This window comes from Sarcophilus harrisii, chromosome 3 (genome assembly GCF_902635505.1).
Source record: "Sarcophilus harrisii chromosome 3, mSarHar1.11, whole genome shotgun sequence".
Taxonomy (NCBI): domain Eukaryota; kingdom Metazoa; phylum Chordata; class Mammalia; order Dasyuromorphia; family Dasyuridae; genus Sarcophilus; species Sarcophilus harrisii.
The window spans coordinates 573,436,050-573,452,362 of NC_045428.1; the positions used below are offsets into that span (position 1 = coordinate 573,436,050).

At 37.0% G+C, this 16,313-nt stretch overlaps 1 protein-coding gene across 10 annotated transcripts in view; it reads right to left on the reverse strand.

Moving 5' to 3' along the window:
- KIF1B (kinesin family member 1B) overlaps positions 1 to 16,313 on the reverse strand; it is a 193,135-nt gene that overhangs the window by 25,298 nt on the left and 151,524 nt on the right. For all 10 annotated transcript variants that reach the window (XM_031962888.1, XM_031962885.1, XM_031962881.1 and 7 more), the window contains 7 exons: positions 14,877 to 14,967; positions 13,590 to 13,708; positions 12,952 to 13,007; positions 10,530 to 10,638; positions 7,485 to 7,551; positions 6,539 to 6,623; positions 4,273 to 4,378 (listed from right to left, as the gene is read on the reverse strand). In XM_031962888.1, the coding sequence (XP_031818748.1) occupies positions 4,273 to 4,378; positions 6,539 to 6,623; positions 7,485 to 7,551; positions 10,530 to 10,638; positions 12,952 to 13,007; positions 13,590 to 13,708; positions 14,877 to 14,967 (633 nt within the window). The remainder of the gene's footprint in view (positions 1 to 4,272; positions 4,379 to 6,538; positions 6,624 to 7,484; positions 7,552 to 10,529; positions 10,639 to 12,951; positions 13,008 to 13,589; positions 13,709 to 14,876; positions 14,968 to 16,313) is intronic.

Below are 16,313 nucleotides of genomic sequence, written 5' to 3' on the forward strand. Positions count from 1 at the left end.
AGTCTTTTTTTTTCACATACTTTGACACAATTATTTAGCTTTCAAGTTCTGCCAAAATCTCGATAGCATTTTACTGAATAATTCCCAATGTTATCTTCCATTTCTTGAGTTGCTAAAATTTAAGTTTAAGGAGAAAACTGATTCAGGACTTGAGAATAAGGTTCCCTCAGTAAGTCTCCACAAGGTAAATTGCATTATCCTTCTAGAGAATTCCTTCCTACCTCCTCCCTGACCTATGAGAACAAAACCAAAGAAACCTTTACCAAGTATTCTGATGCAATAAATCCTTGGCATTTATTGCCAACTCTCTAAACATCTATGCCTCCTTTAAATATGACTGCCAAAGAGGTCTCTAGAATCTTCAGTTTCTAGGTTTTCATGTCAGTGTGATAGAGATTGTTGATTGTATTATGTAATTGTAGGTTCATTTAAAATTCTTTATGGACCACTGACAATATGCTCTGTCTTTCTCTTAGAGAGAGAGGGAAATGAAAGTGCATCAACAAACAACACTAATGGTGGAGGGGGAGTGAAAATGTGGGAGAGAGCAACAAGGAAGGGGAGAAAAGGAGGGAAGGAAGGGGCGGGAGGGGGAGACATACATAGAGAGACAGACAGACAGACTGACTAACAAAGGGAAACCTAAGTCTCTTCTGAATAAACCTTATACTCAATTAACCATGTTTAAGGCCAAATTCTATTTCACATGATTCAGATAACTCAAATTTAATGAAAGTTTCAATTTATCTCCAAATATACACAATTTCTTTTTGACTTTCTATATTTCATAACAGAATGTAAATATTGCTGTAATGATTTAATATTGCAAATTCTTATATTATTATACATAATTTCTACATAATTTCCAATGTTTAGTCCGCCTTTAGTATCATTAGGTGGGTTACATGATTCAAAATTAGTGAGGCAAAAACTTCCAATTCTCAGTAGAAAACAACTTGGCATTTCTATAATTCAGGGTCCTATTTTTATGCTTGTGTCAAGTAGAATAGGGCAAAAGAGTTAGGGCAAACACATAAAAGAACAGTGAAAGCTTTGGATACCTCCTGATGACCTTCCTTTCAAGCGAGCACTTTTGCATAAAGTTCCTTTGGGAAAAGTGTTTTAAAACCCTGTAGCAGCTCTGGAGACCTAAGCTTAAGTGCAAGTGTTATCCCTTCCTAGCTGTATGCTTTCTAGAAGGTCCCTTTCTCTGGGCAAGCTCCTGTGAGCTCCCAGATAAGCTGAAGGCTTAGACCCTATGTCCTCTGAAGGGTTCTTCTGAGTTTTAACTTAGTGGATAGTCATTTTCTTGAGCAATTAAATTAGACAAATTGCTGGGGGCGGGGCGCAAAGGAAAGAGAGGAGAAAGAAAAGAAGAGAAAGAGAAACAGACAAAGGAAGGACAGCAATAAAATAATGGTTTTTAGAGTGTCGCTTACAATGACTCTCCTGGAGATACTTTTAACCATGTCAGTATTGGTGGAAAAAAGGCACGGTCAACTAGGGAGAGCTACAATCCTCCTTTTTGAACTTTATGGCTTAATTTGTGTTGATTAAAACTCTCCTGACTTTATAGGCACAGCTGGCAGACTTCTCTGAAAGGCTCATGAGAAGTTATTCTAAGCACAATAGATAATACTTCAAAATACTAACTTAAGCCAAAGGTTTAAGATGAAACAAGTTAATTTATTTACCTAATGAAAAATACCTGGTAGTTTAAAAAATGGGTACTAGGACTCTATTAAGCAAAACAGTTATAGAAAGTTTCCAATATAACGCAACCAGAGCTTTGGTTTTGCTCCAAAAACAGGGGGGTCAACAGGGTAAAGAAGTCTCAGTCATCAAAGAAAGAACATTTTAAGTACAGTCTTTCTCACAGGTTCTGCTCTCAGACAGCTAGACTTGACTTTGCTATAATATAAGAGAAACAAGAAAGGACAACATAACCAACAACTTAAACATTTATGAAGCATCTACTATGTGTTAAGCACTGTGCTAAAGCCCTGGGGAATACAAAAAAGGGACAAAAGACAACCCCTGCCCTCAAGGAGCTCACAATCTAAGGAACAATCAATAGCAAACCTCTCTAGCTTTTGGTTTAGATAAATAAGAAAATCAAAGAGTGAGGGATTGTGAATCAGGGCTAAAACAAATACTGGGAACAATTTGTTTTTCAAATAAGAAGACTGGGAAGTAGTATGAAATTTACTCAAAAATCTCCCACTGAGTAAATTAAGAACAAGATCATTTATAAAGAGACAAAGGAATAAAAAAGGGCAAGTTTAGCACATGGAAAAAGTAGTAAATCATCCACATGCTGTACTATGTTCATGAATCACAGAATTTCAGTGGAGAAAGAGAATTACTTCAGAATAATAAAAAACAACACAGATACTATATCTTAAGCATCAGCTGAGAGGTTTGCAGAAGGAAAAATACTAGGTGTACAATTATAAAGAGGGTACAATTATAACAATATAAGGCAGAGCATTCTGCTAAACATGAAACTTTAGGTGCATAAGAAGCAAACAAAAAATACCTAGGCATATCCTTATCAAGAAAGAGCCTGCAAAAACACAGAAAAAGCTCTTGTTAGTGCAGCCAAAAGCAAGACAAGAAAGCAGAAAAGTATAAACAAAAAAGAAAAGAGAAAAACCAATCTGCTGATAAGCAAAGAAAAAATAATTAGAAAACAACTGTGTAGACACTCAGCTAAGAGAATGCCCCAAAGCCCTCAATCAGATCGGGAACGCCTGGCCCCCTGGGGTGGGAAGAGGGTGGTGCTGGCCTCTCCCCATCCTCCTGTCCACAGCCCTCTTTGGAGCTGCCAGAGTCCTGCAGAAAGCGACAATGAGAAGTCTAGGGAGGGAAGGATCTAATTTATAATGTAACATTAAGAAAGACAATCTTGGGGGCTCTGAGATAAGTGCTGGCTAGGTGTAAATGAAAATCCATTCTCCCTGGATGTAGTTTTCTCTTGGCCTGCAGGATAGGGGTGTCATCTCTTTAGACATGGACAGGCCAAGCCTCTTGAACTTTGCCAACACTTCAAGCTTCTTTCTCGATGAATCTTGCAAGCTGCACGGCACTCTCGGAGATAACAAGCTGATGAATACCAGTTACTGGCAGCAGAGGGCAGTCTACACACAGGGATGTCTAGCTTCAAAGCAACAAGGTCCTCTGGTTTGCTTACCAGCCTGGACATGCTGGATGGGCTCAGTCAGTTTCTGCCTCTTGCTCTTCAGATACAATAATCTGAGTTTTTCTATTTATGTCCTAAGGCACTTATGAACATACTTAACCTCATCACTGACTTATGACACAATCAATATACAAAAAGATTCTTAAAGTGGAAGGGGTTTTAGGATACAGGAAGAGGCAGTGCCTTCCCCAGCTGATGATCACTCCCATATTAGCAGGTTAAAGGAAATGATCTAAAAGAAATTAACATAGGCTCATTTATTTTGAACACATTTTCAGAAATAAACACACTCCTCTCCCTCACCATGGAGAAGATCAAGAATTCTGGCTTCCCCACAACAAACAATTTGGTTTTTCTTGGGCAAAAAGAAACCCTTCTATTAAACTGGGACCCAGTGAAAACCCTGGAAATTACAGTCTGACAGAAGGAAAGAAGATGGTCACTTAATCAAGACATTTACAATGATCAACATTACTGGGGAAAAAGAAATCCAAATGATTTTAAAAATAGAGACAAAAAGATCTTTACATCAGTCATGCTAGATCAAAGAGATCTATATGTAGATTTACCACTGTGAATCAAGACAAAGAAAACGGCAATGAGCAGGATCAACACATTTCTTTCAAACAGCAGCAGCAATCACAACTACCCACAAGAGGCTTCCTTAAACACTGAAGGGATGGGAGGAGTAGGGGGAAATGTGTCTGTGCAGGAACACTGCCATCAACAGCACCTCTCTCCCACAGCAATTATTCACAAAAGTATAGCCTTAGTGATGCCTTATTTTTAATTTTAATTCTTTGGATAACATGCAGATGCCTTTCCCCCACCTTCTTCTTTCCTAATCTCTTCACTTTATTTTAAAAAAAAACTATTTTCCTATCTATATATTGATCACTACTATAAACATAGACACACATAGAAGAATTATTCTGGTGGCAGCATGAGGACATCTGAAAACAGAGTGGAAGTAAATGAGACCCCTGCCCCAAGAACCTTAATGATGCAGGGTTCAAAGTGCGCACTGACCACTTCTCAGTATAACCTCAAGGGAGTTTCTGGAGCCCTACCTGCTAGAGTTGTGGGAAGACTTCAGATACTTGGCAGAAATAATGTTCAGAGAGAGAATGGCATCAACAGCAGCTTCATCCACCTCTGCTTTGCTCCTGATTCGACCTGAGGAAAAAGGAAGTTCTGTTATTGTCAGAATACATGCCTAAGACAAAAAAAGTAAATTCCTTAGACTACAAATTATTAAATAAATTCAAAATTCTAGAGTTCCAAGAGCAAAGAGAGCTCCTCAGGTTGACTGTTTTAAGTGCTTGGGCCTCTGCTTTTCTTTGATCCCCTCTGCCACTTGTGACAGTTTTCAAGATTTCCTTCCTGGGTCAGGAAGAAAATGGTGAAGAGAGGAGAATGAGTGTCCAAATGCTGGCTCTGCTCTACACCAAATGGGAACTTGGGAATGGTGATTCCTCCACTCTGAGCCCTAATTTCCTTATTTCTAGAATGAGCTAGATAATCTCTAAGGTATTTCTCTATCTCTAATATTCGATGACCTTTCATTCAAAGGTACTTCTAACTACACAGAGGGAACAATCTATGTGGATGACCCAACTTTATCCCAAATTTGTCTCCTAAGACAAACTTTTCTTGAACAGAACAGGATCCTTTCCATTATCTTTCAGTGGTACCAATCTCCTCTTGTGAATCCAAACTTAAAAATTTCAAAATCATCACTAAGTCTTCCATTTCATCTTCCATTTGAAGTCAGTCACAAAATTCTATCATTTCTTCCTGTAAAACAGCTTATATTCATCCACTCTTTTTATCCCTAATGTCACCTGCATTTTAATCAATCAAGAAGCATTAAAGACTTAGTTATAGCAAGCACTAAGGAAAAAAGTCAATATACAAAATAATTCCTGCTCCCAAAAAGGCTATATCCTAATATAGAGCAATAAGTATATTTAAAATAAACACAAATAAAAAATTGATAGAGAAGGTGGGCACCAGCAGTTTCAGAGGAATTGGGGGATTTTTTTGTGGCAAAGATGAGGAGCAAGTTCTCTTGAGTGGGAAATAATCACTTCATATGGGAATATTGCAATAGGGTCCTGAATGGGAATTCATCTTATCCTATCCCTCAAATTAATTAATTTAATTATTTAATTAAAACCCCCAAAATGCTCATGTACAATATTCATATTCCTTCTTTATTTAGAGCCTTTACTTGCACTGTCCCCCTTTCCCCAATTTTCCTGTAGAATGATAGCCAAATTTCGAAGCTTGACATACATTCTGGTCCTAGAGTACTAACAATTCAGCTCAGTTGTCCCCTTCACTGTTCCCTTAGATGTTAACAATTTCTTCCTCCTCACATTCTCTAATATTTACTTCTCCACAGACATGTCATATATCCCGAGCAGATGGCAATAAATTTTGTGGGTGAACTTAGGACCCAGAATCAAGTAGGCACTTAACTAGTATTGTAATGAACTGAATTCATGTTGAAGGTTCAAGGCTAACCATATCCACAATATCTTTCCTGATTGCTCCAGATCACTCTAATCTGTACTTTTCCTAGCCTTCTGTCATTACTCACTCAATGACTTAACTAATTAAAGAATTAAAGAATGAACTGATAAGTCAATAAACAGATACTTGTTATTGAGATGCACAATAGTGAGGCTATGCCATATTGAAGACAGAAAATTAAGAGAAGGATAAGGGTTCTACCCTCACAGATTACAATTTAATAGAGGGGAGAAAAGAAAGATAACTATAATTTACAATGGCATTACAGGGTAAGTGCATCAGAAAGTTAAAAAACAAAAGACTATGTGAGATCAGAAGGAAAAAGCTGTTGACCAGCAACAACAGGAACCAATGTTCTGCAGGAGGTAGTGATTGGGTTGTGATGAGTTGTAATTCAATACATGAAAAGGGAAAAGAGAAGACATTTCAGACAAACAATACCATAAACAAAAGCATGAAGGAATGTGAGGACACAAAGTAGGTATGGTTTTGTTTTCCCAGTGATATTGTGAGCTCATAAAGAGAGTTTTTATAATTTTTTTTAATAATTCCTATGGTCCCTGAATAGAGTGCTTTTACAGAGTAAGTAATTAATATGTACATGTTGAATGAATGAATGATTACTGTGACAGTAACAGGAGGGAAAGTAATTTCAGAGCCAAGGTTCTTATATGAGGTCGCTGAGTATACTGATCCTCCCTAGCTCTGGTTTAGTCAATATCTAGGAATTATAGCCAAAAAAAAAAAAAACCTCTTTGGTGACTCTCAATTTCTTCACTTTCCAGTGGGTGCACTTACCCACCACCAGCTCTCGAACATCCTTCCAATGGAGCTCACTGCCCTTCTCGTGGATAATGGTCACTGTGATCCTACGCTGGATGCCCTATGAAGAAAGCAGAATGGTGGGTCAGGGGGAACTGCACTTCTCTCATCTGCATACCAGTCTACTGTCTGGGAGGGGGTGCTGTCTGAGCCATTGTACAAACAATTCTCATTGAGTTTCCTGCCTCACAGAACAGGCCTGAGAGTATCCACATAGGAAAAATCTAGTTGTGGATCACAAAAAGTGTTTAATCACAACAATTTTCATTCCTACTTCTTCCTCTATTGATGTAATCTGGACTGCAAGTGCACAACTTCTTTAAACATTTCAACATGAACTATACAAACTATATTAAACAACTAAATGTGCTTGTGAGAAATGTATCACCTAATTGCTTAATGTTATTGAGATACAATAATATTTAAATGCTGTGAAAACTTTTAAAGTCCTATAAAGAGTTGTAACTTTTTTCTTGAGACTTGAGGCTGGAAGGACAGTGGCCACAATTCCAATACTGATCAGCACAGAAGCTTTAGCTTGATCTGTTTTCCCATGAGGGTCAGCTCATCCTTTCTTACACATACTAATGACCTTTGGCTACTGGTGCTAGACATACTGAGGTCACGATTACCTTTAGCCCCACTGTTGCTCATTCCCCTTCTTAAGCCTTAACAGAATGGCTACTGATGTACACCACCATACTCAAAAGTTATTTACAAATTTCTTTAAAATTACAAGGATATACAGCAAAATATTGAGAGGAAAAATTCAAAAGCCAAATTTATGAAAAAAAAAAGTTACTGGAATCCTATTATCCCTCTCTCCTCACTACCTATAGAGAAATCTTTGTCATGAAAGGGAGAGTTCTTTAATTCAACACTTTGTATGCTTGCTCCCAAGCCCCTTCTCCTTTATTAATACCTGGTGAAGCAGAAATGTCCCTTGACAGGGAAGGCCTGCAGTGTGATCAACCACAGCTGGGATATACCTGTATAAACATTGGCATACACACACAAAGAATGAGTTAGAGAGGAACACTAACCTAGTTAAACAAACCTGACCTTTTCAAGACCCTACTGGTTACTTAGTATATAAACACAAAACCACAGAATCTCAGAGTTGAAAACTACCTCAGGTCATTTAATCCAAACTATACTTGAAAAAGAATTCCCTTTGTAACATTCTCAACAAGGGGTTATCTAGTATTTACTTGAATACTTCCATGGAGGGGAAACTTGATACATGTTGGGTCAGTCCATTTCAAAAGAGGAGAGCTTGGAAGCCTCTTCTAATATAAAGGCAAAATCCTTTCCCAACATTCCATATATTATTACTATTTCTACCTCTGGGATAAGAAGAACAAATCTTATCTCTCTTTCATGTAAGAGATTTTAAAATACTTGAAGAAAGCTATCCTCTGCCTTTAAATATTTTTTAACTTGATAATATTTTATTTTTCCAATTACATGTAAAGATAGTTTTCAACATTCATTTCTGTAAAATTTTGAGTTCCAAATTTTTTCTCTCTCTTCCCTCCCTTTTATCAAACAATCTGATATAGATTATACATACACTATCATTTTTAACATAGTTCCCTATTATTCATGGTGTCAAAGAAAAATCAGAACAAAAGAGAAAAACCATGAGAAAGAAAAAAACTACAAAAAATGGTGAAAATAGGATACTCTGATCCACATTCAGTCTCCATAGTTCTCCTTCTGAATGAGGATGACATTTAAGTTTTCTTTTCTACAAGCTACACACCTCCAGTTCTTTTCTATGTACCTTTAACAATTTTTTTTTTTTTTTTTTTGCTGAGGCAATTGATGTTAAGTGACTTGCCCAGGGTCACACAGCTAGGAAGTATTAAGTGTCTGAGACCAGTTTTGAACGCAGGTCCTCCTGACTTTAGGGCTGGTGCTCTATCCACTGAACCACCTAGCTTTTCCCCATACCTTTAGCTTTTATCTTCCCTACCTTCTCCTTTCCAGGCTAAACTTCCTCAGCTCATTCAGGCAACTCTCCTGGCATGACCCTGAGGGCAGCAGCTGTCTGAACTGCCCTCTCTCTGAAGCTTTTCAAGTTACTAATGCCTTTCCTCAAATGTGGTGCCCAGAGCAGTCCAATAATCTAGATGTGGTCTGCCCAGGGAAGAAGACAAGGGGATTATTACACCTCCCTCCTTCTGCATAGAATTCATTAATTGCAATCCTAGTTTGTATTAGTTTTTTTGGCTGACAAATCACACTGATGACTCATATTGAGTTTAAAGTTAACTAAAATTTCCAGATCTTTTTCATACAAATTGTCATCTAGTAGCCATAGACTTTGTCTGCATTTCCATTTCTCCCTGATCTTACACTTATGAAGCTGATTTTCTGAATCCAAGTATAAGATTTTTCATGTGTCTCAGTTTCATCTTATTAAATTTAGCCCCATATCATGCTATGTAAACCTCTGGAATCTTGCCAGTGGCATCTAATGATTGCCACCATATTCTGCCTCTCTGAACTCTTGGCAGCACTTGTCTGCACTGGTCCTAGAATAATTGAGAGTTATTTGCTTTATTGCTTCTATGAACTACACTTTCTCAGGAATGTAAACAATAACTGTACAATGGATCTGCCTCTTGTGAACTTCCTCACCAGATTCTTGGTCACTCAATATGCTATTTGGCATTGTGCTTTAATGTAGAGATGACAAACATGCAATCCACAGGTGCATGGTGGCCTGTAACATTCCCCAATGTGGCCCCCAAACCACACTGAAATGTAATTAGGAATATTTAACAAAACAAACAAAATTACAATGGAATATACATAATGATAACATGTGGTTTTTGAATTCAATATACAGCCACCAGAGATGTTTAGTTGAGTGGCTCCCATTTCTATTTGAAGTTGATACCATTGCTCTAATATATTAGAAGTTCAAAAATATTTAGGATTATTAATAAAACTACATAAAAATACTAAAAAAATTTCAAGCTTACAATTTCCCTTCAGTCTTTTGCTATATGCTAGAGTACTTTCCTGTTACAGACGTATTAGATTTTGCAAATAATTTAGACACAGCTTTTATTCAATATCCACATTTATCATAATGTGGGAATTATCATAATTTATCACCCCAGAATGAGAAGGTCAGTGTGAGTCTGTTTTCTTGATCCAGGGGAGGACTTTGCCCTTTAGAAACTCCCTGAAATTCCTGACAACTTTCTGTGGAATAATCTCCTATATCTTTGCTTCTGATGAAACTCACACAGCGGAAAGAGAGTAGGACAACATGCTTACATGACAAAGTATAATGAGGTTAACAGCACTGTAGCTCTAGCTGGAAGGGCTTTAGAGTCCACACACTGCAGTTTACAGACAAGGACACCAAGGCGCAGAAAGGTGATGGAACTTGACACTTAAGTATCAGAAGTGAGCTAGAGGTCTTCCTGGTTCCAAGTCCAGGGTCCTAAGTACTATGCCATACAGCCTCTCAAGTTGTTCCATCAGTCCCCTCTGCCATCTGGTAGCAGTGAAAGAAGCTAAAGCACTTATAAATAGAAAGTTCTGTGATGTGAACACCTCACTGGTGAATCGATGCTGACATAACCAGGTCAGCTCATAATTGTAGATGACAGGGATTCAGCAAGTTGAACTAGTAACAACAATAATAGTTAGCATTTCTATAGAGCTTACTACATACCAGAAGTTGTCTAAGGGCTTTACAAATATTATCTCATGATCTTTACAACCTTGGAAAGTAGGTGTTACTGATAGCTTCATTTTATAACTGAAAAAACTGAGGCAGACAGAGATGAAATGACTTGCCCTGGTCACAGAGTTAAGTCCGCTTTTCTTGACTTCACAGCAATCTGTGCACTATGACACTCTCTAGCAACCTTATATATCACATATTATAGTCCTCTGTTTCCAGCCTTTTTCTTCAGTGAAAAATAGATTAAGATGGACTTACTCTCCTGTAGGTTCCAGTTCACTGATCTCAAACCAAACAAGAAGGTCATATTTGCTCATACTCTGGCCCAAGCTTGTTTTGCTCATAGTGTTCAACTTTGTTGCTGGTACTTTATGGGGAAAAAATGAGAAAATATGAGTCTTGCTTATTCAAAACCCCCTACTACATTGCATGCTGTTCAAATAGCAGTCTCTGACTCTTGGATCATTTTGGTAATTGCCACAAAAACCAAAGGAGTAACTTAGGACCAGAAAACTAGAAGGTAGAAGCTAGAGAATACAGAGAATAAATAGAATTGTTCTTTCTTATTATAGAGAATGAGATAAATGGGTAAATGGTAAGTAGATCCTCAGACAATATACTGCATTTGTGATCTGTATTTCCATTCCCTATATAATCATTTCCCCCTAAAAGAATAAATGACATGGTATGATGCAGTTTGCATGTTTGAATCAGACACATCTAGATATCACAGCATGAAAGTTTCACAAATTGTGCTAAATAACTTAGGCATCTTTGTGGGAAGATTTCAAATTTAAACAAAATCTTTTCTACAATTTGTTTCAAAAGCATCTTTTTGAAACCAAGAGTACAGCAAAACCCCAAATATTCCAGAGCAGGAGTTGGTAAAATATTATCAGTGAGTCCACCACTTGTTTTTGAGGGCCCAAAAGCTAAGAATGCTTTTTACATTTTAAAATACAATAATATTTTATTTTAAAATGTAAAAAATAAAAAAGTCTTAGATGATGAGTATTATAAAAAAACAGGAAAAAGCCAGATTGGGTCATAAGCAGCAATTTGCTGACCCCTGCTCTAGAGAATCACATTTTTTAGTTTACAAAATATCAATTACAATACAGTTCCTTTTTTTTTTTGATACAGTTTTGAGAAAAGATTCACGTTTAAAATTTTCATTTGCACAAAGTTCTCTCCAATTTATGAGTAGAGTCTCTATCTCCAAATACAAGATTCTGAAAGTTATTTTATATTGTTTACTTCAGATTTAAATTTTATACCTCAACTAACTTTGAAATGTTTAAATGAATAAATTAGCCAAACTCCTAATTATTTTGCTAAGAATTTCAATTCTTATTATTTTGTTATGCTTTTGAAACACTACCTAAAAATAAACTTGAACTAAAGAGATCACAGTATATTCCTAGAACCATAGTAGGCTATCATTCCAATCTTTCCAGTTTATATATAAGAAAACTTTAAGCCCAGAAATGTGAAATGATTTCCTCAAGGTCACAGGTAGAAAGTGGCTCCAAATTTCTAGTTCTAGTAAGTCATGGAAGAATTCTACTTCTACTCATAAAATCTATGCCTGAACCAAAATCAACTTATTTGAGCCAATGGTGCCAAGCAAGAAAGAAACAGAACCCTTAATTCAGAGTTATCTCTGTTGTTGGGGGAAAAAATCTAACACCAAGAAACTACTTCTATATATTGTAACTTTGGAATGAAAACTTCCTTGAAGTGTACAGCTTCTGAAATCTAAGAAACCCAGCAGTCAAGCCTTCAGGTATAACCTGCCAAGAAAGGACTTCCCAAAACCTTTTTCTAAGCCATGTTTTAGGACTTCCTGACTAAAAGAACCAGGTATTAAATTTACAGTATCCAAAGAGGGCAGAAAAGTCTGCGTTTCATTCATACAACACCAATGTCTTAGGACAGTTCTATCTCTAAGGTGGAAATGGTTTGGCCACTAACCATCTCGCTTAGGCAGCCGTTCGTTCTGGCAGCCAGGGACGGGCAGAAAGAGAAAAGGCAGTTGTGGGTCAGCCCCCTCCTGGAAGCTGGCGACGGCAGAAGATGCAAGGACACTGGCATGCTCAGAAAACACGTCCAGTATGTGAACATTCACATAGCCAGACATGAGATAGCGAATCAGTTCAATCTTTCTCTCATGGTCTGGTGAAAGGGGGAAGAACCACAATACAGAGAACAAGGAAGGAGAACAAGTGGGTTAGGAATTAGGAGGATGGATGGTGTGGGAAAAGGAAGAAAATAAAAAGAAAACAAGATAATTGAACATGCAGAATAACTAGATTATGCAAAGAAAAGTTCTGAATCATTTCAATGTAGCTAAAAACATGCAGGGAACAGGAGAAATCGTAGTTACAAGAAGAGAAAGAGATGGATCACCAAGATTTGGCAAATGCTTAGGAAGCACACAAGAGGGGTTCAGCTGGCCAGTAGGAGTATGCTGTCTAAAGGATTATACAACCTTATCTCATCACACTTTAGGTGCTGAACGATTTAGAAGCTGAGGAGATAGCTGCTTTCTCCAGAAAATTTAAAGTTGATAATGTAGACTCTATTATACCCTTACAGCTGTTCAGAATGATGGACATGCATAAGAGTGTGTGTGTGTGTGTGTGTGTATGTACACACATACAAATGACGGGATTCTCACCTGGTTTGGAGAGTGGCATAGGTGGAGGAAAGAATCGCCGGGAAGGTTGAGGAGGACTGCAAAGAAAAGCAGTAAGTGAGGTTTCCTACACACTGACAAAGGGTTTGGGGGACTTATACCACCTCCATTCTAATTTCTCTTCAAGCAAATCTTTCCATTTTTCATTTCCATATTGCAGATGCTCCTCTTTTCCCTCTACATTCCTACATTAGACCTCATTTCCCCTACATTGCAATGCTAACTAAAATGACATTTTCTATGAATTTTGTCTTGATTAAAACATTCTATCATCATCATTACTCTACCATAGAATTTCTATGCATTTTTTTCTTTCATCAGTTTAAAAATCTTAAGAAAAAAAATTTTTTTTTCCAGCTAATCTGAAGTATAGCACAGCAGTGCATCTCTGGTAAAGCTGCTTTCTATAAAATCATATAAGAAAATCTCAGTGTCCTCAGAAAGGGGATCTTTGGTAAAGTCTCTGTAAAGCTAGTAATAACTTTAACTGAACAGAGAGAAATATAGGGTGGCTGAGATAATATGTCCCTATAAGGATCTCTCTCTCTCTCTCTCTTTTTTTTTTTTTTTTCAGTGAAAACAACTAAAAAACAAATCTTTTTGATTCATTTGGTTCAAACCTGTGAAGGTCCTGTCCTTGAACATGAAGAGGGTGTTGCTGGTAATGCCCAAAAACTTCAAATACTATAGGCTTGGTCTTGATGTAGTCCACAAAGGATTCAGTTACCTCCACTGCAATCTAGCAAAGGAAAAGGAAAGCAAACAAGAGAAGTGAAAAAACTAACAAAAGGGGCTTTTTCCTTACCCAAAATCTGAATTCAACATTTCCTTGTAAAAAGTACACACAAACATAGTACCAAATACCTCCATAAAAATGATTCAATCTCAATTCCACATTTCATTATGTGTGAGTGTTAGAATTTGCATTATGTATATATGATCTACCTTTCTTCCTCCTCTTAGATAAGGAAGCTGAGAGCCAGAGAGGACATAAACAGAGAATTAAAAATTCTGGGACTAGAATCCAGGCCTGTTGTCTTGTCACTATGCTCTCTTGGAATTAGTATATGAGGTGTGTCACCCTTTGGTATTAGACTTTACTACTTTTGGTTACACACTCCTTCCTGCACCTGTACCCCTACCCATCACAAGCCACTTTAAAACTCAGTTTCTTCTGTGATGTTCTGCCCAACGAGCTCTCCTAGAGGGTTCTCCTCGATTGGGTGGGTGGCCCAAACAATCATGGCTATTAGTGTGACTGAGATAGTGCAGAGAGCCAGGCATGCTCCCCTACTCCAGAGGGGCCTCCCCATAGGTTTTGTGTTCTTACTACTCTAGTCAGAGAACAGAATACAGCCAGGAGCTGCACAGTCTTAGAGGTTTGTTATCTACCATCAGGAAACAGAACCTGGAATTCAATATAAGATAAAAAAGCACAAAAGACTTAAGTTTGTTTTCTTTAAAAAAAAAAAAAAAACTTTCAAAAGTTTTAGAATTTACTAAGGAATTTATTTTATTCAGTTTAGTTGACATTGGGGTTAATGGCTTAACATTTAGTGGTCATCTCAATAAAATGCCTATTTAACTTGCCTGTATTTTTCTGCAGAGAAAAAAGCAATTGCAAATGATATGATAAGCCCAACACTAATGGAAGATTTCCTTAGCCTCTCCTACCATCCAATCATACACCCATATACATACTGATGACTAACTACAATTTGCACAGGGCATGCTTACACTTGACAATGAAGATTGTACTACTACTTTAGGTAGTTCCCTCTATTATCTTCTCTTGGGCAGCACCTGATCTCTGAACTCATCTTCCTTTGATTTGGGAAAGCTGAATGGAAACTGTACAGTACTACCCATTCTTAGCCAAACTCCAAAGAAATTAATGTATCACTTACATTCTGAACGTGATAAAAGCCAAGAGGACTTCCCCTGCCATTGTTTTTTAGGGGCTCAGTAGAGAATGCTTCATCATGACGATGTAAGAAGCTAAGTGAATAAAACAAAAAGAGCTTTTAATAACTTGTATCATTAGGACCCTCAATTTCAAACATATATAGAGATACAGGAATTCTTAACTGAATACTATCTACAAATTTTACATATATGTATATATGCATATACATGAAGACCAAAACAGCATAAATAAAAGTGTGATTGAAATTAATACCCAAAGTAATCAATATTTTTTAATTTGTTTAGTTGGTTTTTTTGCGGAGACAACTGGGATTAAGTGACTTGCCCAGGGTCATATAGCTAGGAAGTGTTAAGTGTCTGAGGCCAGATTTGAACTAAGGTCTTCCTGACTTCAGGACTGGAGCTCTATCCACTGCGCCACCTAATTGCCCCAATCCGTATTATATAAAACTAACTTCCAGAAATTGTTTTAGGGTTTAATCACTCAGCAATATGTGCATCTGAAAAACTGCTTGGGGATAGAGTGGTGAAGAACTGAATAGCCTCATTTCAATCCCATAATCATGATTTACAAAATCAGGAAATCATTTCATATAAAATAGATCTGCAAGGGCTTTAGATGTTACAAAAATGTCCTGAGGCCTGTCAGTAGCACCTACATGCCTGGGGATAGTTTATATAGAGCATCCATTAAGAGTGAATTGTTGAGACTAATAGAAGGTACTCTTTACATTCATAGACAATTAAAACTATATTGCTAAGGGAAAACAAGGAATAAAAATAAGCAGATAAGAAAACGGTAATCAGTGTGTGAACTATTCTCAGATTAAAGATGTAATATTAGGAGGAGAATACTGAAAAGCAAAGTAAATGAAAGTTTCACTGGAGAAGGGATTTAAAAACATTTGTTTTGCAGAGTAGTTTTGTGATCTTGAGGAAAAAAGTAGTTTTTGACAGGAGGGATATAAATCATTTGTGAGTAATATGTCACTCTATCATTTGCCACATAAAGACCTTTCTTTTGTCCCTCCTCCCTACTTACTTCATTTATTCTCTTTCTTCTCCTTCTTAGCTATCTTATAGAAAGTTCCAGGTACATGGTAAGTAGTTGACAAATACTGATTGCATTTGTTATTGGTGGGGATCATAAAGTCCCACTAATACTCAGAGTTAAAATGGTTACTCTCAACTGTCCTATACCATTTCTACTATGTCAGCAAAAATACACTATGATTATAATGTAATGAGATTGATTCATAAATCATAGACCAGATCATTAACATTATTTTATTTTTAATTCAATTTTATTTTATTTTCAGCACTAAATTCTCTTCCAACTTCTCTTCCCTACAAGAAAAACAAAACCCATTACAAGTATGTGTAGTCTAGCAAAACAAATTCCCACATTAAGCATATAT